General features: G+C 40.7%; 1 protein-coding gene across 1 annotated transcript in view; it reads right to left on the bottom strand.

The window, feature by feature from the left end:
- The window catches only part of LOC139415323 (MAM domain-containing glycosylphosphatidylinositol anchor protein 2-like), a 348,607-nt gene that overhangs the window by 21,028 nt on the left and 301,498 nt on the right, over positions 1-26,081 (bottom strand). The window contains exons 13-14 of the mRNA XM_071163380.1: positions 13,694-13,714; positions 7,821-7,976 (exon numbers count right to left, since the gene is read on the bottom strand). Coding sequence (XP_071019481.1) covers positions 7,821-7,976; positions 13,694-13,714 — 177 coding nt within the window. The remainder of the gene's footprint in view (positions 1-7,820; positions 7,977-13,693; positions 13,715-26,081) is intronic.

Below are 26,081 nucleotides of genomic sequence, written 5' to 3'. Positions count from 1 at the left end.
AGTATTGAGTAGCTTGGATGAAAGGTGCCCAGAATAAACGGCCTGCTTCTCAATCTCAGTTGCTAATATATGCATATTATTAGTAATATTGGATAGAAAACACTCTGAAGTTTCTAAAACTGTTTGAATGATGTCTGTGAGTATAACAGAACTCATATGGCAGGCAAAAACCTGAGAAGAAATCCAAACAGGAAGTGAGAAATCTGAGGTTGGTATATTTTCAACCCAGGCCCTATTGAATTCACATTGGGATATGAATTAAGTTGCACCTCCTAGGGCTTCCACTAGATGTCAACCGTCTTTAGAAACTTGAATGAGGCTTCTGCTGTGTTGTGGGACTGAATAAGAGCTAAATGAGTCAGCTTTAAAATGTTTCTTCGACCTGTAATATACATTTTTGAAGTTGGATATGGGTACCTAACTCTAACAAAAGTAGATACTTGGACATAAATAACGGACATCATTGAACAAATCAAGCATTTATTGTGGAACTGCGATTCCTGGGAGTGAATTCTGATGAAGATCATCAAAGGTAAAGGGAATATTTATCATGTAATTTCTGGTTTCTGTTGACTCCAACATGGCGGCTACTTTGATAATTTTCTGAGCGCTGTCTCAGATTATTGCATGGTTTGCTTTTTCCGTAAAGTTTTTTTGAAATCTGACACAGCGGTTGCAGTAAGGAGAAGTATATCTATAATTCCATGTGTATGACTTGTATTATCATCTACATTTATGATGAGTATTTCTGTTGAATCGATGTGGCTATGCAAAATCACTGGTTGTTTTTGGAACTAGTGAACGTTACATGCCAATGTAAACTTTTTTTATATAAATATGAACTTTATCAAACAAAACATACATGTATTGAGTAACATGAAGTCCTATGAGTGTCATCTGATGAAGATCATCAAAGGTTAGTGATTAATTTTATCTCTATTTGTGCTTTTTGTGACTCCTCTCTTTGGCTGGAAAAATAGCTGTTTTTCTGTGGCTTGGTGGTGACCTAACATAATCGTTTGTGGTGCTTTCGCCGTAAAGCCTATTTGAAATCGGACACTGTGGTGGGATTAACAACAAGATTACCTTTAAAACGGTATGTTTGAGGAATTTTAATTATGAGATTTCTGTTGTTTTGAATTTTGGCTGGCTGTTGTCATATCATCCCGTTAACGGGATTTCAGCCCTAAGAAGTTCATAATGGGATGGAAATCCTTTTGAGTTACATATCCTTAGAAAAAGCTTATATTAGCATAACAAGGTTGTTGGTTGAAGTTTATGTCTTTATCTCTGTTCAATTAATTTCGTAATTTACTCAAGCGTATGGCTATTTTCCTGTATTGCAAACGGTTTAATACAGACTTTTACTTTTTACAAGAGACTCGTGCTTGTTCTTCCGATCCATCTTTTTGGAAAAATCAATGGGGTAACGATATCTGGTAGTCATATGGCAACAACCACTCTGCAGGTGTAGCAGTTTTAAGAGGTGCATTTAAAGGGAAGGTCATCAGTAGCAAGACTCACCACTCTGGACGTTGGTTAATTTTAACAGTACATTTCAACAGTGAAATGTTTTTATTAGGGAATATTTATGCATCCAACAACAAACAAAACAACAGGATATTATTTCAAGAATTTGAAGAAGAAATTAATAGAGTTATAGGTGTATTTCAGGATATCAAAATTATCTTATTTGGAGTTTTTAATTCTGTATCTAATGTGATGCTTGACAGATATCCCCCTCCTAACAGATCCAGCATAGTTAATCCTGAGTTTAATAATCTATGTCTTGTTCTTGGATTATTCGATATTTGGAGATCTAAATATCCTGATAAAAGGGACTGCACTTGGAGTAACAAGGACATGTCCAGACAGTCAAGAATTGACATCTGGTTGATTTCTAATTCATTAGATAATTCTGTTGTAAAGGTATCAATTGAACCATCAATTCTTACTGATCATAAAGTTATATTGTTATCTTTAAATATTAATGGATCTGAAGTTAAACCGAATCGGAGTTATTAGAAACTCAATAGTAGACTGTTGGAAGATGATAATTTCAAGATGGATGCCAAAGATATTATACAAGACAATTGGAGGAAAGCCCAACTATTTAAGTCTTACGGGATATATTAGGAATTAATGAAGTATGAAATAAGACAAACAGCCACGAAGAGAGGTAAATAAATTGCTGAACTTAAAAGATTGAGGGAAGATAAACTTGTTAAGGAAATACTTTCTCTATTCTCTATGGATGACCTTGATGAAGAAGGAGAGGCTCAGTTATTCTCTTTACAACTAGAAATGGACCGAATGTATGAAGAAAGAGCAAAAGGGACATTTGTCAGATCAAGATGGAGATGGTTGGAGGAAGGGGAAAAAAAGAAAATACTTTTACAATTTAGAAAGAAGAAATTCTGAATTTACATTCAGTGGGCCTAATTTATGTAATACCTAAACCAAACAAAGATTCTATGATGTTAGAAAATTGGAGACCAATCACATTAATGAACAATGATGGAAAGATACTTGCATCCATCTTTGCAGAAAGACTTAAAAAAGGTATTGACCAAATCATTGACGATACCCAGTCTGGTTTTATGAAGGGCAGACACATATATGTAATAATATTCGACTAGTATTGGACTTGACAGACTACATTGAGCACATTATGGAAGATAGCTTTATTCTATTTGTAGACTTTTACAAGGAATTTGATACAGTTGAACATTATTTTATTTTTGAGACTCTTTGATTTTTTGGTTTTGGTCAATATTTTCAAAGTGTAATTAAGACACTTTACAATAATAGTAACAGCTCTGTTAAATTATCTCATGGATCTTCAAAGATTTGACATTAAACAAGGATGCCCAATTTCTCCTTTCTTATTTTTATTGGTCACACAAGTTATGGCACTTCATATAAATAAGGATAGTTTTAGGGGTATTCAGATACAAGACAAAAATATAAAATGTTCACAATTGGCTGACGACGCCACCATTTTTTTGAAAGATCAGACATCTGTGTCATTGTGTTGCGTGACATAACTGCATATTTTAGAGCGGACTTTTATTGTCCTCAGCACTGGGTGCACCTGTGTAATGATCATGCTGTTTAAACAGCTTCTGGATATGGCATACCTGTCAGGGGATGGATTATCTTGGCAAATGAGAAATGCTCACTGACAGATAAGCTTTGAAATGTGTTGCGCTTATATTTTTTTTCAGTGTAGCTATTATTTATTCATTTTGTACTGTTTTTGGTTAGGTACTTTTTTTAAACCCAAAGTGGATTTCTGTTCTCATTGAAAAGTGTTTCTTGTTTGTAATATTGGTGTGTTTTACTTTCAAAATTTCAACATAAAAAAATGCACTCGCACACCTGAGCCATCTTCTTGCAGGTGCACGATAACAAATAGAAAAAAGAAACCTGCACACCGCTCTTGCTAGTATCTATTTTTTTTAAATTGAAGCTTATGTGCCGGCCTCTTGGATTTCGTCAGAGATTTTTGTTATACAAAACTAAGTAAACCATATTTGGTTAAAAAAAAAAACTATAATGGATTTAATTACTATGATGCTTTTCATAATCTCAAAGTGATTAAAAAGCAAAAAAGCAATACATCGTCATGAGTAGCCTAGTTATGGTTGGCTAGGTCAACCAGTAGAGGTCGCCACTCTGCAGCCCAGCAATAATGAGGAAAGATCCCTTTGTGGCTGGGACCGCAGATTATACTGGGCTTGTGGCTGTCTAAAACCCTGCTGTTTGTTGCTGTTTAAATCTGTCCTGGAACCTGCCATCTCTGGAAGGGTGTGGAGTACCAGCGTTAGCCTACATTGCTGCCATGGCATCCAAAGCCAAAGGTGGGAGTCATGGAGAGGACGGTGTTCCTCTATCACAGGGGAAGGATCTTTTAAATGATCAAAAAGAGATCTACAAGCAGTTGTTACAACAACAGAGTTTTGTCTAAATTCGGATGAATCCCATTAACAAGAGAATGGACGATCTGAGCAGAGAGGTCCAGGACCTTAAGAACAGTATACAGTTTACCCAGGGAGAGGTGGATGTCGTGAAAGAAACTTGCAGCAAGAGTACAACTAACTGTAAGTCCTCTCAAGACGACATCAGCACTCTCGTTGAATCATTACTACCAATGACTGGGGAAACAAACTATCTAGGGACAATCCAGGAGGAATAACATTGTTGTGGATAGCATACTAGAGTCTTCACATGAGAATTGGGCCGAGTCTGAGGAAAATGTAAGAAACATTATCACTGAAAAGCTGGAAATAAATCTATATGAAGATTGAGGTGGAGCGCAAGCAACAGGTCTGGAAAACATATACCAGACTAGGTGACAGACCCAGGCCGACAATGGTCAAGTTACTAAGGGTTAAGGACAAGATGGCTGTTCTGGAGAGAGCCAAGAACTTGAGAGGAACCAACATCTTCCTCAACGAGGACTTCTCTGAAGCTGTGCACCAGAGGTGGGAATAATTTATCCCAGCTAAGAAATCTGCCAGAGAGCATTGGAACATTGCACCTTTATAACAAAACCGTTTGATATTGCCAATAATTTCAAGAACTATTTCACTAGTAAAATGGAAAAACTCAGAAGTGAATGACAACATTGAACAGTGAACCATCATATTTTTGTATAAAATCTAATAATGAAAGAGAAGGATTTATGTTTTAAATTTGGTCAATTTCGTGAGGGAGAGGTGGAAAAACTATTGTTCTAATAAGCCACTAGGTATAGATAACCTTGATGGGAAACTATTGTTATAATAAGCCACTAGGTATAGATAACCTTGATGGGAAACTATTGTTCTAATAAGCCACTAGGTATAGATAACCTTGATGGGAAACTATTGTTCTAATAAGCCACTAGGTATAGATAACCTTGATGGGAAACTATTGTTCTAATAAGCCTCTAGGTATAGATAACCTTGATGGGAAACTATTGTTCTAATAAGCCACTAGGTATAGATAACCTTGTTTGGAAACTATTGTTCTAATACGCCACTAGGTATAGATAACCTTGATGGGAAACTATTGTTCTAATAAGCCACGAGGTATAGATAACCTTGATGGGAAACTATTGTTCTAATATGCCACTAGGTATAGATAACCTTGATGGGAAACTATTGTTCTAATAAGCCTCTAGGTATAGATAACCTTGATGGGAAACTATTGTTCTAATAAGCCACTAGGTATAGATAACCTTGTTTGGAAACTATTGTTCTAATACGCCACTAGGTATAGATAACCTTGATGGGAAACTATTGTTCTAATAAGCCACGAGGTATAGATAACCTTGATGGGAAACTATTGTTCTAATATGCCACTAGGTATAGATAACCTTGATGGGAAACTATTGTTCTAATAAGCCACTAGGTATAGATAACCTTGATGGGAAACTATTGAGAAGGGTAGCAGACTGTATTGCCAGCCCTTTTTGATACATCTTTAACCAAAGCCTAAAGGAGGGTGTGTACACAGGCGTGGAAGGAAACAAAACAGCCTAAAAAATGTCAAGCACCCTTTGCTGGCTCTAACAACCGCCCAATCAGTTTGCTGCCTGTTCTTAGTAAACTGATGCAGAGGATTGTGTTTGGATGTTGATTAATGCAGCCCCCCGCACCTCTCAGATTCAGAGGTGTTGGGTTAAATGGCATACTGCATACTTCATACTTTTCAATAAACAGTATGGGCTTAATAGTACGTAGTACGATTAGTACACAGTATGCAGTTTAAGTAAGTAGTAGGCAAGCCAGATTTCGGACATGGCCAGGGTGAAACTCTGGGGTGCCAGTTTCAAAGATATGGAAAAATACTGTAGCCTGCCTTGCTTTAGATGTACTTTTGTGCACTGTGATCATGTTCCTGACCTGTCAAGATGATTTCCTTCTTGTGGATTTTCTAAATGGATAGCGGAGAAAGCTTCATGAGCGCGGCGGTGCCTTCAAGACACCATCAGTTTTTCCTTATCGTTTTTGGAGATCCTCCATGGCCGACTTACCTTTTCTTTTACGGGGGAAATATTATTTGAATGCGCAAAGACTGTAAACTGAACTGAATCAACTAAAATGAATTGAAAAAGGGAAAAGAAAGAAGAGACTTTTCATTCCAGTTTTGGGGTGCGTCTCGACTAAACGTGGGTAGCCTTAACCAAAACTAAAAGGTAATTTAAGGTTACTGGGTCATTGATGAGGATTATGGAACATTGAAAATATATTATTCGTGGGGGGGGGGGGGGGGGGTGGTATTCTTATTATTTCTGAAGCATATTATTTGCGTTGAGAAAATGGTTTGTGCTGGGTTTATTGGAATGCATATTATTGAATTGACAGATCACATACTATGTTCCCATAGTTTTTTCTTGCTGTAAACCCCCTTAAAAAGTATATTAAATATGATTGTTATATTGTAACAAGCCCTCAATATCCTATAATCCTTAATGAAAAAACAATGTGACATCCATGCAGTGTGACATCCAATGTGACATCCATGCAGCTAGTACTGAAAGAACATTTCCACTAAAGACCTATTTTCTCTCTAGTAAGATTAACCAGACACAAACCAGAGGGCAGAGAGGACAGACGAGATGGTCATGTCTCAATGTAGGAGAATCAGCAGTGAAACTAACCTCACACGGTGCAAGTCTCATTCCAGAGCCCATCTACAGTCCCACTTTGGGGCAGGGGAATGTAGCTTGGACGGAGAACAAACTTTCCCACCCTCCAGTCAAAATCAAATAGAATTTCTTCTTCTGTTGAATTTGACATCAGATAATTGCAGCCCCTTAGGAATGGTGGGCTGGTAATGAAATGCTGGACAGTTTTATCCCATTAGAGTGATTAAAGCCAATACATTATTTACAACTTCAGCTGCTGTTGCTCCTAGAGCTGTCTACTGCCTCTGCTGCATTCCAATAAAGACTAGATTACTGCTCACTCTCCCTCAGGACTGACACACTCAGGCCAACTAGCACAATTTCTCACAGTGTGTGTGTGTGTGACTGAGTAGTGTGACGTGTGTCTAGTGTCAGATAGATTGAGTCACCATGGTTGACCGGTGTGTGTGTGTGGTTCTCTTTCAGGTCATCCTTGATTGGCCGTGCCAGCAGTAAATGACTTCCTAATTCTAAATTACATTATTATACTCAATCTGTCCTTCACTATCACCAGTGGGAGGCCTTTTTATTAATTTATTTGTTCTTTCTTCCAATCTCTTTTTGTTCTCTCAGTTTTTGTAAAGCAGCCACTCACAGAAACTATTCTCTCCATCACTAAAGAAAGATACATACTTTTGTTGTCTAGTAGTTAGTCTTTTTTCTGCTCTTCCAAGAACATCTATGTGTGCTACATTCAAACAATTTGCCTGTGTTTACATTGTAAACTGCTGTATGTTACATAGAGAGAGAGAAAGAGACTGAGAGAAAGAGAGAGTGATGAGTACCATGAAAATGAGAGTGCTGAAGGTTGCTTGTTGCATGTTCCATTGTGTTGATATTGACCCATGTGTAGTGGGTTGTGAGTACAGCATCTGTGCTGAGTGGACTACCAGGGTCAAGACTAAAATAAGATTTCTAAAAGATCACATAGAAAGACAACCGTTCCAATACACTGACGCTAACCAATTGCAAATAAGTGTAAATAACTCTAGCTAGTTAAGCTGGCTAATGTAGCTAAATGTGGGGCAAAACAATTACCTTATGACCTTCTTCGTTGCAGTGAAGATTCCCAAACACAGTGCACCTAAGATCCCAATGACATCAAAACAATACATAGCTGTGTCTTCCTTCCTGGTTGGCTCACCCTGTTTGGATCCGCTGCGGTCGTCGCTAGGCCCAGTGTTGGGCGTGTACTTGGTGTCACGGGTGGCTGCACTGTGTCTCGTCCAATCAAAGTCGTCATTCTTGTCCTGCGTGAACATGCAGATGGGCTCCTCTTCGAAGCTGCAGTGGAACTCTCCTGAAGCACGGGACAAAAAAAACAAACACTCCTGTAGTCATCATAGAAATATAAATACTAGAACCTCAACATATGTCTATGGTTTTAAAGTCTTAGATGAACGCTGCAGTAACTCTCATGAAACACAGACAGAGAAACAGTGTTATAGTCATAACACTGTCAAAATGTAGACATAATTTTTTAAAAACTAGATAGAACCTCCTCATGGTATCTCTATGGCTATAGTAGATCAAATCAAATTGTATTAGTCACATGCGCCGAATACAACAGGTGTAGACTTTACTGTGAAATGCTTACTTACGAGCCCTTATCCAACATTGCAGAGATAAAAAGTAAGAAAAATATTTTCTAAATTAAAAAGGAAATAGAAACACAATAAAATAACCATGATGACATTGACTACTGAACCATGAATGAATGGCGCTGGTACATTCTATAATGGGACCTGCTGTTGTATTCGTGTGTTGTTCATGTGAATAAACACATGGGTCAATGGGTACTATTATGCATGTCTACCAATGAGAGCAGTAAAGCTGAGTTCACCCAATGGATGGATTCAGATAGCTGACCATGAATCAATCTAGTGGATCATGATTGACTGCTATGAATGTCTTCAGAAAGCTGACCATGAATCAATCTAGTGGACCATGCTTGACTGCTATACAATGCATTCTATAAGAGGACATACTGCTGAAGTTAATCATGTGAAAATCAACACGGGTCGATGCATGTGTTTCAAACAATGAGAGAGCTCTTAGCCTCGCAAAGCCACCTGATCCCGCGATCTTACATTAAACATTGCACTGATATCTGTGCAGCGTTTAATGTAAGCTCGCGGGATCAGGTAGCTTTGCGAGGCTAAGAGCTACGGCTTGAGGACTGTAATCTCTGACCATGAACAACATTATTGAGCCATGAATGGTGGCAGTGCATTATATACTGTAAGTTGAAATGCTGTTGTACTACTGTTGAAAAACACATAGGTTGTGAATCAAGTGTGGCAATGGGAAGGCCTAAGGCTAGAGTTCATAGGTTACTGTGAGGTAACCCCAATGGTATTCTCAAAGAGATATGGCCATCATCTCAAGTTTGAGAACACACATGGGAGCAGGAAGGCTGACAGGCATACAAATACACACACACACTTAAGAGAGCCCATTAAATAAGCGTTCTAAGCCTAACACTATCATCTCTCAGACATTCATATATAACTCATTATTATAGTGGCGTCGGAGGAGATACTGCCGTTTTACAGGGTCCTAACCCATTGTGCTATTTTGTGTGTTTTTTCACATTGTTTGCAACTTTCTTTGAACATAATGTTTCTACTACCGTCTCTTATGACCGAAAATAGCTTCTGGATGTCAGAACAGCGATTACTCACCTCAAACTGGACAAAGATTTTTTCTTTAATGATTCTGATGAGAAGGGTATATTGTTGTTCCCGGACCAGGCCCAAATCTCCGTCATTCGCATGAGGAGAAGACAGAGATACAACAGACCAACGAGCTCCTGAGTGGCGCAGCAGTCTAAGGCACTGCATCTCAGTGCAAGAGGGGTCACTACAGTCCCTGGTTCGAATCTAGGCTGTATCACATTCGGCCGTGATTGGGAATCCCATAGGGAGACGCACAATTGGCCCAGCGTCATCCGGGTTTGGCCGGGGTAGGCCGTCATTGTAAATAAGAATTTGTTCTTAACTGACTTGACTAGTTAAATTAAGGTTAAATATATAAAAATACAGGGGTGGCAGATCCGGGTCCTTTGTGAGAATTTGTTGGCAAGTGGGTAACCTGCCTCTACCATCTGGATGAGCTCTGTTCGAGACTATCCTACTAACGGGACATTAAAACCTGTAATATTTCATGTTGTGTCTGGACGACGACATGGATAATGTACGGTTTTCCATGCACCAGTAAGACGAGGTGTGGTGGTGTGTGTCTAAATAGACAGCTGGTGGAAAATGTCTAATATTCAGGAAGTCTCAAGGTTTTGCTCGCCTGAGGTAGAGGTCCTCATGATAAGCTGTAGACCACACTATCTACCAAGAGAGTTGTCATCTATATTTTTCATAGCTGTCGATTTACCATCAGAAACCAATGCTGGCACTAAGACAGCACTCAACGAGCTGTATAAAGCCATAAGCAAAGAAGAAAATCCTCATCCAGAAGCGGCGCTCCTAGTGGCCGGGGACTTTAATGCAGGAAAACTTAAATCCATTTTACCTTATTTCTACCAGCATGTCACGTGCAACCAGAGGAAAAAAACTCTAGACCACCTTTACACCACACACATAGATGCATACAAAGCTCTTCCTCGCCCTCCCTTTGGCAAATCTGACCATGATTGTATCCTGCTGATTCCTGCTTACGAGCAAAAACTAAAGCAGGAAGTACCAGTGACTCGCTCAATACGAAAGTGGTCAGATGACGTGGATACTAAACTACAGGACTGTTTTGCTAGCATTGAGGGGTATACCACCTCAGTCACTGGCTTCATCAATAAGTGCATCAATGACGTCGTCCCCACAGTGACCGCATGTACATGTCCCAACCAGAATTAAAGGCAACATCCGCACCAAACTAAATGCTAGAGCTGTCACATTCAAGGAGCGGGACACTAATCCAGACACTTAAGAAATCACTCTATGCCCTCAAACGAACCATCAAACAGGCAAATCGTCAATATTGACTAAGATTAAATCTTACTATACCGGCTGACTCTTGTCAGATGTGAAAGGGCTTGCAAACTATTACAGACTACAAAGGGAAACCCAGCAATGAGCTTCCCAGTGACGCGAGACTACCAAACAGGCTAAATGCCTTTTATGCTTGCTTCTAGGCAAGCAACACTGATGAATGCATGAGAGCACCAGCTGTTCCAGACATTTTTGTGATCACGCTCTCCATAGCCGATGATGCAATCTCAATTGCACTCCACACTGCCCTTTCCCACATGGACAAAATTAACACCTATGTGAGAATGCTTTTCATTGACAACATTTCAGCATTCAACACCATAGTGCCCACAAAGCTCATCACTAAGCTTAGGACCCCGGGACTAAACATCTCCCTCTGCAAATGGTTCCTGGACTTCCTGATGGGCCACCTTCAGGTTGCAAGGGTAGGCAACAACACATCTGCCACGCTCATCCTCAACACGGTGGCCCCACGGGGGTGCGTGCTTAGTCCCATCCTGTACTCCCTGTTCACGCACTCACTAACACCATCATTAAGTTTGCTGACAACACAACGGTGGTAGGCGTGATCACCGACAACGATGAGACTGCCTGTAGCGAGGAGGTCAGAGACCTCTCCAACATGACCAAGACAAAGGAGCTGATTGCTGACTACAGGAAAAGGAGGGCCAAACACGCCCCCATTCACATTGACGGGGCTGTAGTGAAGCGAGTCGAGAGCTTCAAGTTCCTTGGTGTCTACATCACCAGCAAACTATCATGGTCCAAACACACCCAAGACGGTTGTGAAGTGGGCACGACAATGCCCATTCCCCTTCAGGAGACTGAAAAGACTTGACATGGGTCCTCACACCAAAGTCATAGACTGTTCTCTCTGCTATTGCATGGCAAGCGGTACCGGAGCGCCAAGTCTAAGACCAAAAGGCTCCTTAACAGCTTCTACCCCCATGTAATAAGACTGCTGAACAATTAATCAAATGGCCACCTTGACTATTTGCATTGCTGTTAATTATCAATACATAGTCACTTTACCCCTACCTACATGTTCATATTACCTCGACTAACATGTACCCCGGCACATTGACTCTGTACCGGTACCCTCTGTATATAGCCTCGTTATAGTTATTTTATTGTATTACTTTTTTTTCTTTAGTTTATTTAATAAACATTTTCTTAACAATAAAAAAAAACTGCATTGTTGATTAAGGGCTTGTAAGTAAGCATTTCACTGTAAGGAATTCAGCTGTTGTATTCAGAGACAAATACAATTTTATTTTATATGGAACAATATAATATGACATCAATACCATATAATCAGAAGAGATTTAGAAATAGAACTGTCCTCAAAGGGTGGGTAAAAAACAGCATTTAGATTCTGGATACAGGAGCGTGCGATAAATATTCATGGATTTATTAAAAGGTAGCTGGGAGCAGTTTGGAGTGGCGACCTCGGTGGAGGCAGGAGCTCGAGGCTTTACACGCGTAGTGGAGAGAAGATGAGGAGGAGAGGGGGAGCGATTGAGAGAGAGAGGAGTGAGAGAAAAAAGGGAGAGCGAGACACACACACACACACACACACACACACACACACACACACAGAGAGAGAGTGAGTGTAGCCCAGCTAACACAGCCAGAAAGAGAGAGATGGGCCTCAGCTCTTGACTTCTCTCCCCTCCAGCCTTCAGGCATGCAGATCTAAATGGGGTTCTGGCCCCTAGAGTCTTGCTGGTAATGTCAATCCACTGTAAGCTAAGCTAAATGGACCTGGGCCTTACTGGAGATAGAAGGGGGATTAGGAGGGGAGGAGTGTGTGTGGGGGGGGGGGGGGGGTGATGAGGAGATGGAAAATGGGGAGGAGGACGAGGAGGGGGTATGGAGGGGAGGATCAGCAAGGAGGAGGTGTACAGATCAGATGTACAGTTTAGATAAGATTGGCTGCGATCTATAGGGGGTTTGATAATGATGCTGGTAATGATTATATTTGGGATTTGTATGCGGTAACGGCTGCTAACCCAACACATTAACACAGCACAGTACACTTCGGCAAATGAGTGCTTGTGAAGAAGTACCGTAGTAAATGTGGAGTTTTCCTGTAATAAGATACTGTAGCGGGAATGTACACGGCACCTGATTATCACATAATGTGATAACATTGGAGAGAACACATGAAATGCATTATTAACAAGCACTAAACACATGCATGCACGCACACACCCACCCTTCACCCCATGCCCACATATTCACACACTGAAAATGACTATCTCTCCTCCACGCATTGTTCCAACAGAATATTAGGCAGCTCTTCCCAGTGTGGTTACAGTGGATCTCCAAAAGTATTGGGGCAGTGATAGAGTTGTGTGTTTTTAGATCCGTACTCCAGCACTTTGGATTTGAAATGACTATGAGGTTAAAGTGTAGACGGTACAAATCATACCCCCAAGACATGTTAACCTCTTGCCACTACAACAGGGCACAAAATAATCTGAAACACAACCAAAACAAATGCATCCAACAATGGTGTAGAGCCACACACTTGATGTAGTCGTTGCGTACTATGAATACGGGACCAATTACTTCACTTTTTACTACTTTAATACACATACAGTATAAAAGTGAATTTGTCCCAATACTTTTTGTCCCCTAAAATGTGGGACTACGTACAAAAAGCTCTGTAATTTCAGTTCACCCGATATGAATGAAAATACACACAAATTAAAGCTGGCAGTCTACACTTCAACTTGCTAGTCATTGTATCATTTTGAATCGAAAGTGCTGGAGTACAAAGCCAAAACAAACAAAAAATGGTCACTGTCCCAATACTTTTGGAGCTCACTGTATATGGAAAATTACAGTAGAACTACTCCACAGGACTCTCCACAACCAACAAGTCTCCATGTTGCTCCCAGAGCTGCTCAGCTCTGCCTAGTTCAGGTCTGAGGAATGTTCCTCATAATGTTCAGAAACATGCTGTGTTTCTGTGATGTGTCAGACTTAATGAATAAATAAAGCTGTTACTTACTCAGGTGAGGGTTGACAGGAGCTGAAAAACAAAATGGCAGAAGGAGAGGGAGAGAAAGCTATTAGTAAACAATACAATAGTGTTCCATCATTTAAACAGCACTTTGCTGACAATGGTTTGGGTTTTGTCTTTGATGTGTGCTGACTCACAATAGATCATCATGTCATAGTACACAAACAGTGTGTAACTTAATTATTAACAGAAAGATGTAGTGACTGAAAATAAGAAGCATCTGGTAAACTTCGAAGTCTGTTTCCTGATGGCCATCTTCCCAACTTCTACATTCTCTCAGAGTACAATTAGCTGTAGAGTTTCAATCCCCCATTGGAAGTGGAAATGTTAATCAACTTTAAAATGTCATAACTGATAGAGAAATCATCTCCAGTGCAGCATACACAATCATTATCAGAGTTAAAGATGGGAAGGGATCCAATAACAAATTAAAGACATTTGAAATAAAAAAGGATACTGTACACATCTGAAATACGCACGCACGCACGCACACGTACGCACACGCACGCACGCACACGCACGCACACGCACGCACACGCACGCACACGCACGCACACGTACGCACACGTACGCACACGCACGCACACACACGCACACACACGCACACACACACACACACACACACACACACACACACACTTCCCCCTCTTTGCTATCTCTATCTACTGTGTGAGATTGGGATTACTAAGAATAGCCCGACCACATTAATGAGCTTATAAATAAAACAGATTATCACTATTACCCTTTACTTGCCTTGCTGATGTCCTTAACCAAGGTGACTTCCACTAACAAGCGCCCTAACTTAATTAAATACACTGCGAGGCATGTGAGGCACAAAATGTGAAGTGATGAGGAAAAACGTAAGGCCTTGTATAACTTTTAACTAGGGCCTAGAGTTTTTCCTGGTCAAATAGACAGGAAAACACAACCCTATAAATTATCTCCGGCAACCCACTGGTGACCTGTCTATCATACCATCCTCATCACTACAGTTACATAAACACGAGAAGAACTACAGCGGTGAAATTCCACATAAAAATGGTTGCTCCAGTCCAGTACAGTGTTCCTCTATTAAAATACTTGTCAGGGTCATTATGCATTCCACCTGCCTCTTCTCTGCCCGGCTTCTTCAACATTCCTCATTGATCATTTCAGAGGGTTTAGCTCCGTGGCAAACACAGAAGCGTCAAGGGTAAAAAACACGGTTTGTTTCAATATAAACCAGTTAGCCCTGCAGTAAATGTTTTGCGGAGTAAATACAATTTAAGCTGTCAGGAAGATGCATAACATTTTAATGATCAATTCCTGTCCCTGTGAATAGATGTGATACATCAGCTTAACCGCACAACTGTGTCACCTTTATCAATGTTAGGTTCTAAATGAACCAAGTAAAAACTCACGGACGATTAGTAGAGCTCAAACCAAGTTTATTCACCCACTGGGTCATAACAGCTGCATAAGACAAAGACATGGTTCCACCAACCCCAGTATACATACCCCAATTTGTGTGTGGTGTCCTCCTTTCCTCTAAGCATTACATCTGTATGGCTAGGCAGGAAGTTAAGCGATGTGGGCAATAAACTGTTCCTTCTCCCGTAATGTGACCTGGCCTGACCTGGGCCCCCATTCCTCACTAAACCACCTCTCTCTCTCCACCCTTATCAGTGACTGCAACCATGTGATTGGCTTTCCTTTATTCAGTACGTTCCAAGCTTAATGGCTTCCTCTATGCACATTCCTACTACAGATAACCATTAACTTCTGGTGTAGAAACCTGACTATGGGACTCATTATTTCAAGTTTAGGAGTCAGAACCCATCCCCGACAATGATTTATGGAACACAGCTACGAATTGATTTGAATCCACTCGATTAAAACAAGCAACAACAAATCATCCCCACAAAGAAAGCATGTGTAAAGGAATATTGATTAAGAACTGAAGGGCCAGTCGGGTCTCTTATACACTGGGGAAAACTGAAAGGCCTGAGCGAACGTTATAGAATATGTAATAGAACACATTTTTCTGACTCGTTGTTGCAATTTAGCTACAAGGACAGCTGTTTCTCAATCCATAACAATAAAAGGGAGAAGAAAGACAGGAAATACGAGATAGTGGAACAGAGGAAAGAGGAGAGGAAGGGGGAGGGAGAGGATGATGGACTATAACTAAAAATGTCTGAAGTTGGAAAGAGGAGGGGGGAGGAAAGAGAAGAGGAAAGGAGAGGGGGGGAAAAAGACAATAGACAAGAGGATGATAAGAGAGGAGAAGAAAGGAGAAGAGAGGAGAGGACAGAAGAGGAGAGAATAAAAACAAGAAGGACAGTTTGAATCTTTCTGGAAAGTTTCACACATCACCATCACTGTAGCATGATGTACTACAGTGCTCATAAAGCCAAAACACGACCAAACGTAAAGGCAATTATTTTTTATAAAGAACACTCCCCTTCTCCCTCTCTTTCCCCCTTTCTCTCCACACTCCCCTTCCCCCTATCTTTACCCCTTTCCCCCTCTACCTCTTTTTCAGGCCTTGCTTATGAAAATATGCTTCGTTTGACTGTTATTTTACTTGCAACCTCTGAGTCACACAGCCTCAGTTTAAATGAATGTGTGGTTCAGTCATATTTCCCCCCCCCCTGCCCTTCAACACCTTCACTATCAAGCGCACACACACACACAAGCGCACACACACGAAAATGACTGTTCATCTGGGTAAGGAGTTGGGGGATGTGTTCTAGATCATCCTCTCAGCCTATCAGGGCTGTGTATGTAAATATCTTCAAATTTGTTTCCTAATGCCCACACGATTAGACTGAGCATTTCAAGGGCCAAAGGAGGCTCAGGTTAATAAATGATGACAAATATGTTTTGGAGTTATTTTCATTAAATAAACACACACAGTAATGATTTAAAAATAATATGACAAGACTGCATGGGGTCTTTAAGAATATATTTCCATCTCTATCTCGTACAGTAATTGTTTTTTGAAAATGAAAAGTGAACCGAGTTAGCCTATGACAAGACGAAATAGGCCTAATGAAAATGAGCACAGCATGCTTAAAAATAATTTGGTCTGATTGTCCAGGTTTAGACAGTGAAGGGTAATGAAGACTCAAGTTTTTAAATTAGTCTTTTCACACCACTGACAAGACAGTCCATCTCTGTAAACAAGACGCTGTAGTTGCCAAACAATAAGTTGTGAATGTCCCATCAAAGACATTGTGTTCATTGTAGCATAGTCATTTGAGGTGCCTTCTTGAGCACTATAGGCTGGAAATTGTGTCATACTATATGAACTATGGGGGCTAAGAGCTTCCAGGCAAGCTGTGAAACCCTTTCTCAATGGTACTTGTGTGCATTTCATCATTGATTCAATCAATAATCAAGTTAGTTAGGGATAGTGCTTATGAGTGTACTCTTCGCTTGTACACTTGCAGGTACACTTCTTAGCAATGTCTTGTACAAATGTCCCTTACTTAGTCGGTATACTCTAATGCATTACTAGACTAACTAGATTTGACAATCTGCTGGAGTTCTAGAAATAAGTGGAAGCTTGGTATGTGATTACAGTTAGTGTGTCCCAAATGGGACCCTATTCACTATATAGTGCACTACTTTTGACCAGAGCCCAGCCCTGGTCAACCCAATATGGAAAAGTAATATATAGCCCTATATGGTCTTATATATCCAAGAAGTGATTTAAAAATGTATTATATATTTAAGACCCATATATAAATGTGACAAACAGTGCATTCGGAAAGTATTCAGACCCCCTTGACTTTTCCACATTTTGTTGCGTTACAGCCTTATTCTAAAATGGATTAAATACTTTTCCCCCCTCATCAATCTACACACGATACCCCATAATGACAAAACAAACGCAAGGTTTTTAGAAATGTTTGCACATTTATTAAAGATAAAACACTGAAATATTACATTTACATAGGTATTCAGACCCTTTACTTGTTGAAGCACCTTTGGCAGCGATTAAAGCCTTGAGTCTTGAGTCTTCTTGGGTATGACGCTACAAGCTTTGCACACCTGTATTTGGGGAGTTTCTCCCATCCTGAGAGCTCTGGATTAGGTTTTCATCAAAGATCTCTCTATACTTTGCTCTGTTCATCTTTCCCTCGATCCTGACTAGACTCCCAGTCCCTGCCACTGAAGAACATCCCCATAGCATGATGCTGCCACCACCATGCCTCACCGTAGGGATCGTATTGGCCAGGTGATCAGTGGTGCTTGGTTTCCTCCAGACGTGACGCTTGGCATTCACGCCAAAGAGTTCAATCTTGGTTTCATCAGACCAGATCATTTAGTTTCTCATGGTCTGAGAGTCTTTTAGGTGCCTCTTGGCAAACTCCAAGCGGGTGGTCATGTGGCTTTTACTGAGGAGTGGATTCTGTCTGGCCACTCTAAAATAAAGGCCTGATTGGTGGAGTGCTACAGAGATGGCTGTCCTTCTGGAAGGTTCTCCCATCTCTACAGAGGAACTATGGAGCTCTGTCAGAGTGACCATTGGGTTTCTGGTCACCTCCCTGACTAAGGACTTTCTCCCCCGATTGCTCAGTTTGGCCGGGGAGCCATCTCTAGGAAGAGTCTTGGTGGTTCCAAACTTCTTCCATGGAGGCTACTGTGTTCTTGGTGACCTTCAATGCTGCAGAAATGTTTTGGTACCCTTCCCCAGATCTGTTCCTCGACACAATCCTGTCTCGGAGCTCTATGGACAATTCCTTTGACCTCATGGCTTGGTTTTTGCTCTGACATGCACTGTCAAGTGTGGGAACTTACATAGACAGGTGTGTGCCTTTCCAAATAATGTGCAATCATTTGAATTTACCACCAGTGGACTCCAATAAAGTTTTAGAAACATCTCAAGGATGATCAATGGAAAACAGGATGCATCTGAGCTCAATTTCGAGACTCATAGCAAAGGTTCTGAATCATACTTTTTTGAGAAATGTCCTCTGGTCTGATGAAACAAAAATAGAACTGTTTGGCCATAATGACCATCATTATGTTTGGAGGAAAAAGGGGGAGGCCTGCAAGCTGAAGAATACCATCCCAACCGTGAAGCACAGGGGTGGCATCATCATGTTGTGGGGGTGCTTTGCTGCAGGAGGGTCTGGTGCACTTCACAAAATAGATGGCGTCATGAGGCTGGAAAATTATGTGGATATATTGAAGCAACATCTCAAGACATCAGTCGGGAAGTTAAAGCTTGGTCGCAAATGGGTCTTCCAAATGGACAATGACCCCAAGCATACTTCCAAAGTTGTGTCAAACGGCTTAAGGACAACAATGTCAAGGTATTGGAGTGGCCATCACAAAGCCCTGACCTCAATCGTATTGTAAATTTGTGTGCAGAACTGAAAAAGCGTGGGCAAGCAAGGAGGCCTACAAACCTGTCTCAGTTACACCAACTCTGTCAGGAGGAATGTGCCAATATTAACCCAACTTAATGTGGGAAGCTTGTGGAAGGCTACCCAAAACGTTGACCGAAGTTAAACAATTTAAAGGCACTGCTACCAAATACTAGTTGAGTGTATGTAAACTTCTGACCCACTGGGAATGTAATGAAAGGAAGAAAAGCTTAAATAAATAATTCTCTACTATTATTCTGACATTTCACATTCTTAAAATAAAGTGGTGATCCTAACTGACTTAAGACAGGGCATTTTTACTAGGATTAAATGTCAGGAATTGTGAAAAACTGAGTTTAAATGTATTTGGCTAAGGTGTATGTAAACTTGTGACTTCAACTGTATTTGGGCAAGAGCACAAATTATGTTTACAGATAGTCAAACTTTGTTTCACGCTGCATTTAAAATAATCACAAACGGGTGTAGATTAGAGGGTTCTGTGTTGATACAAATGTAGTGAATTTGTTATTGGCATAAAAAGACGAAGAAACTCATACCAAACATTGCCACATTAGTAAACAATGTGGTAGAGTAGGGTCACAAGGTATTATTATATGGTAAAGTACAACCAGCGAAACAAGAGATAACATATTTGGGAGTTTCAAGAACAATGCGACTCAGGAAAACCCTCAGAGTTTAATCTCTTGAGACACATTATTTTTGTCTATTTTAAAACAGATTTTTTGAATTGACGAAAGTGAGGAAGAGATAAGAGAGTAATGTTTGTTTTGACTATAATTAAAGAAAATGTTCACCTGGTAACGTAACATTAGACGGAAAGACAGAGATTGTAGAGAGCTTTCTGAGTTTAAGGGAAGAAATGCACATCTAGTCACTGGGATTTTTGCCCATTCTTCAAGGCAAAACTGCTCCAGCTCCTTCAAGTTGGATGGGTTCCTGCTGGTGTACAGCAATCTTTAAGTCATACCACAGATTCTTAATTAGATTGAGGTCTGGGCTTTGACTAGGCCATTCCAAGACATTTAAATGTTTCCCTTTAAACCACCTTCAGTGTTGCTTTAGCATTATAATTAGGGTCATTGTCCTGCCGGAAGGTGAACCCCCGTCCCAGTCTCAAATCTCTGGAAGACTGAAACAGGTTTCCCTCAAGAATTTCCCTTATTTATCGCCATCCATAATTCCTTCAATTCTGACCAGTTTCCCAGTCCCTGCCGATGAAGAATATCCCCACAGCATGGTGCTGGTACCACCATGCTTCACTATGGGGATGGTGTTCTTCGGGTGATGTGAGAGGTGTTGGGTTTGCGCCAGACATAGTGTTTTCCTTGATGGCCAAAAAGCTCAATTGTAGTCTCATCGGACCAGAGTACCTCCTTCCATATGTTTAGGGAGTCTCCCACATACCTTTTGGCGAACACCAAACGTGTTTGCTTATTTTGTTCTTTAAGATATTGCTTTTTTTCTGGCCACTTCCGTAAAGCCCAGCTCTGTGGAGTGTACGGCTTAAAGTAGTGCTATGGACAGATACTCTAATCTCCACTGTGGAGCTTTGCAGCTCCTACAGGGTTATCTTTGGTCTCTTTGTTGCCTCTCTGATTAATGCTCTCCTTGCTTGGTCTGGGAGTTTTGGTGGGCGGCCCTCTCTTGGCAGGGTTGTTGTGGTGCCATGTTCTTTCCATTTTTTAATAATTAATTTAAATGGTGCTCCGTGGGATGTTCAAAGTTTCTGATATTTTTTTATAACCCAAACCTGATCTGTACTTCTCCACAACTTTGTCCCTGACCTGTTTGGAGAGCTCCTTGGTCTTCATGGTGCCGCTTGCTTGGTGGTGCCCCTTGCTTAATGGTGTTGCAGACTCTGGGGCCTTTCCGAACAGGTATATATATACTGAGATCATGTGACAGATCATGTGACACTTAAATAAAGCCCACCTGTGTGCAATCTAACTAATTATGTGACTCCTGAAGGTAATTGGTTGCACCAGATCTTATTTAGGGGCTTCATAGCAAAGGGGTGAATACATATGCATGTACAATCTTTTCCGTTTTTTAGAATTTTTTTAAACAAGTTATTTTTTTCATTTCACTTCACCAATTTGGACAATTTTGTGTATGTCAATTACAGGTTGTAATGCAACAAAATAGGAAGTCAATTGGAAAGTAAGAATTTCACATTTGAATTGTTTGGATTGATTAAGAATTGGATGATGTATTTTCTACATTTGGGCATTACAAGTTTATCTTAAAATAACAGATGTTTAATGAGTGTGAAGCAGAGGTTGGTATAAAAAATAGAGTAATATTGTTAGGGTAGACTACAGTCGTGGCCAAAAGTTTTGAGAATGACACCAATATACATTTTCACAAAGTCTGTTGCCTCAGTTTGTATGATGGCAATTTGCATATACTTCAGAATGTTATGAAGAGTGATCAGATGAATTGCAATTAATTGAGTCCCTATTTGCAAAGCAAATTAACTGAATCCCCAAAAAACATTTCCATTGCATTTCAGCCCTGCCACAAAAGGACCAGCTGACATCATGTCAGTGATTCTCTCGTTAACACAGGTGTGAGTGTTGACGAGGACAAGGCTGGAGATCACTCTGTCATGCTGATTGAGTTTGAATAACAGACTGGAAGCTTCAAAAGGAGGGTGGTGCTTGGAATCATTGTTCTTCCTCTGTCAACCATGATTTCCTGCAAGGAAACACATGTCGTCATCATTGCTTTGCACAAAAAGGGCTTCACAGGCAAGGATATTTATGCCAGTAAGATTACACCTAAATCAACCATTTATCGGATCATCAAGAACTTCAAGGAGAGCGGTTCAATTGTTGTGAAGACGGCTTCAGTGCATCCAAGAAAGTTCAGCAAGCGCCAGGACCGTCTCCTAAAGTTGATTCAGCTACGGGATTGGGGCACCACCAGTACAGAGCTTGCTCAGGAATGGCAGCAGGCAGGTGTGAGTGCATCTGCATGCACAGTGAGGCGAAGACTTTTGGAGGATGGCCTGGTGTCAACAAGGGCAGCAAAGAAGCCACTTCTCTCCAGGAAAAGCATCAGGGACAGACTGATATTCTGCAAAAGGTACAGGGATAGGACTGCTGAGGACTAGGGTAAAGTCATTTTCTCTGATGAATCCCCTTGCCGATTGTTTGGGGCATCCGGAAAAAAGCTTGTCCGGAGAAGACAAGGTGAGCGCTACCATCATTCCTGTGTCATGCCAACAGTAAAGCATCCTGAGACCATTCGTGTGTGGGGTTGCTTCTCAGCCAAGGGAATGGGCTCACTCACAATTTTGCCTAAGAATACAAGCATGAATAAAGAATGGTATCAACACATCCTCCAAGAGCAACTTCTCCCAACCATCCTGGAACAGTTTGGCGACGAATAATGCCTTTTCCAGCATGATGGAGCACCTTTCCATAAGGAAAAAGTGATAACTTAGTGGCTCGGGGAACAAAATATCGAAATTTTGGGTCCATGGCCAGGAAACCCCCCAGACCTTAATCCCATTGAGAACTTGTGGTCATACCTCAAGAGGAGGGTGGACAAACAAAACCCCACAAATTCTGACAAACTCCAAGCATTGATTATGCAAGAATGGGCTGCCATCAGCCAGGATGTGGGCCAGAAGTTAATCGACAGCATGCCAGGGCGGATTGCAGAGGTCTTGAAATAGAAGGGTCAACACTGCAAATATTGACTCTTTGCATCAACTTCATCTAATTGTCAATAAAAACCTTTGACAGTTATGAAATGCTTGTAATTATACTTCAGTATTCCATAGTAACATCTGACAAAAATATCTAAAGACACAAAAGCAGCAAACTTTGTGGAAATTAATATTTGTGTAATTCTCAAAACCTTTGGCTACGACTGTACAATGTAAACATTGTCTTTTAGTAAGGAGGGAATTATCATGGTTTGGTTTCTTTTCTTTTCTAAACCTTACGATGGGTGACAGTAACAAAGACATTGCTAAGTAGGTTGATGTAAACTTAATGAGTGACAGTATGTGAGTGGTAATATGTTAGTGTTTTTTTGATAGCACTCTATTGATGCAATACTTTAGTAATACAAGGTTCAATGATGAGTAGAGGGATTGAGACTTGACATTGTAAAACGATTAGCCACGCTTGAAAGCGAGCAGGCCGTGGGACATTTGAAGTAGAGGCATGAGAAATGTTCTTTGATCATTTCTGATTATTGTTGCTTGGTTTTATAGTTAGGTAACACCAGTGAATTTGAGCAGGAAGTTAATGTATTCTAAAATTGCAATCTGTTTCCATTACAATGTTTTTCTGGATCAAACGCGCCAAATAAATGGACATTTTGGATATATATCGACAGAATTAATCAAACAAATTTGTGATGTTTATGGGACATATAGGAGTGCCAACAAAAGAAGCTAGTCAAAGGTAAGGCATCATTCATATTTTATTTCTGCGTTTTGTCCCGAGCCAGAGCCGCCACCGTGGACAGACGCCCACCCGGACCCTCCCCTATACAAGGGGACTAAGACTTGGTTGGAGTGGGGTCCACGTCCCGAGCCGGAGCCGCCACCGTGGACAGACGCCCATCCGGACCCTCCCCTATGGGTTTAGTTGTGCGGTCGGGAGTCCGCACCTTGGGGGGGGGGTTCTGTCACGCCCTGGTCTTTATATTTTGTGTTTTCTTTATTATTTTGGTCAGGCCAGGGTGTACCATGGGTTTATTTATGTGGTGTGTTTTGTCTTGGGGTTTTCGTAGGTATTGGGATTGTGGTTTAGTGGGGTTCTCTAGCAAAGTCTATGGCTGTCTGAATTGGTTCTCAATCAGAGGCAGGTGATTGTCGTTGTCTCTGATTGGGAACCATATTTAGTCAGCCATATTCTTTGAGTGTTTCGTGGGTGATTGTTCCTGTCTCTGTGTTTGTTGTCACCAGATAGGCTGTATAGGTTTTCACGGTCCGTTTGTTGTTTTTGTATTGTTCGTTTTTTCATCATTATTAAAACTTCTTGCCCCTACTTGAGACGCATATGTCCCAAGTAGGCACCTGGAAATGCAAATGCGCTACGCTAAATGCTAAATGTACTCGTTAAAACTCAAACCTTGATCAAAATTCACAAGCAGGGTATTAAATTAAAGCTACACTCGTTGTGAACCTAGCCAGCAAGTCAGATTTTTAAAATGCTTTTCGGCGAAAGCATCAGAAGCTATTATCTGATAGCATGCACCCCCCAAAATGCCAGCTCGACACGTAAACAACAGATTTTGCGATAGACGGCGCTACCCAAAACGCAGAAATAAAATATAAAACATTCATTACCTTAGACGAGCTTCTTTCTTGGCACTCCTATATGCTCCATAAACATCACTATTGGGTCTTTTTTTCGTTTAAATCGGTCCATATATACCCAAAATAGCTTTGTATAGAAGTAGTGTCATTCAGAAAAATTCATCGTTTTTAAACGCTGCGTAATTTTTTAAAATTAAAAAAGTCGACGATAAACTTTCACAAAACACTTCGAAATCCTTTTGTAATCCAACTTTAGGTATTAGTAAACGTTTATAATCTATCTAAATGATTACAGGGCGATGTCTCTTCAATAGGTCCTCACTTCAAAAACAATGCAATCTGCTAAACTGCTTCCGGGGAACTGGGAACAGTGTCCAGTAATTAAAGTAGATTGAAAAAAGTATTGAATATTATTAAACATGTATGAAAATTACCACGCTGCATTTTGGTCCGACTCTACTTCACCCGAAGAAAACCGTAACAACGAGCTTCTTTTGTTGGCACTCCAATGTCCCATAAACATCACAATTGGTCCTTTTGTTCGATTAATTCCATCCATATATATCCAATAGTCCATTTATTTGACACCTTTGATCCAGAAAAAAACAGCATCCAAAAAAAGCAACGTCGCTACAAAATATTTCAAAAGTTGCCTATAAACTTCGGCAAAATATTTCAAACTACTTTTGTAATACAACTTTCGGTATTTTTAAACATTAATAATCAATCCAATTGTCTATCTGTGTTCAATACAGAAAGACAACAAACCAACGCTACTTTTCACGTCTTGCGCACTCTCAACAGTGTTACCCAGTTCCTAGATGGTCTACTTCTTCATTGCACAAATGAATAACCTCAACCAAATTCCAAAGACTGGTGACATACAGTTGAAGCGGTAGGAACTGAAAACAGGTTCCTAAGAAATATAATTTGCCAAGGAGAACTCAGTGAACAGACAGAGACCAAAAAAAAATAAATCGGAACAGTTAGTCCTCAGGGTTTTGCCTGCTACATAAGTTCTGTTATACTCACAGACATGATTCAAACAGTTTTAGAAACTTCAGAGTGTTTTCTATCAAAATATACTAATATCACTCATCTCTCAAACATTGTTTGATGATCTAAAAAGGGCTTTGAAGCTAACTAAACGTTGGTTAAAAGTGGAACGATTGCGACACTACACTTCGGGGGTCACTCAGACTACCTCGCCTCTCACATTGAGAGTCATGCTGAAACTACACTTCAAGGACGTATCGCTCGTCCACCCTGTGTATGTTACCAGCCTTGAAACTGTACCCCTGCTACTTGGAGCAGACTTGATGGATCGGTTACTCCCATTGATGGATTGGAAAACCAACCAGGTATGGTCACAGGCCACAGTGCCTTCTCCACCGACCACACTGTCCTCCCCTAATGCTAGCTGCAACGCAGTCATTCACAAGGGGTATCTCTTAAAAGCACGCCTTTGGAAAAAGATGTTTAGAAACCTCTTGGGGCAGAATCAGATCCAAGGAGATATTACGATATCTCGACACATTCCGCAAAAACTGCGGCCGTCTCAGCAAGAAAAACATTGATGCGCAGAGTATACTCTGCTTCCGATGACACACCTTCCGCTTTGTGGGGGACTGTCAACCCTTACAATGACACTAATGGCGTCAGTCCAGCAACTGCCTTATCGAGGCCTGTGGGGGGGTCGAGACTATGGACAACA

Source organism: Oncorhynchus clarkii, chromosome 8 (genome assembly GCF_045791955.1).
Source record: "Oncorhynchus clarkii lewisi isolate Uvic-CL-2024 chromosome 8, UVic_Ocla_1.0, whole genome shotgun sequence".
Classification (NCBI taxonomy): Eukaryota; Metazoa; Chordata; class Actinopteri; order Salmoniformes; family Salmonidae; genus Oncorhynchus; species Oncorhynchus clarkii.
The sequence above is the reverse complement of the archived record's forward strand: the minus strand, read 5'-3'. Positions and strand labels throughout refer to the sequence as shown.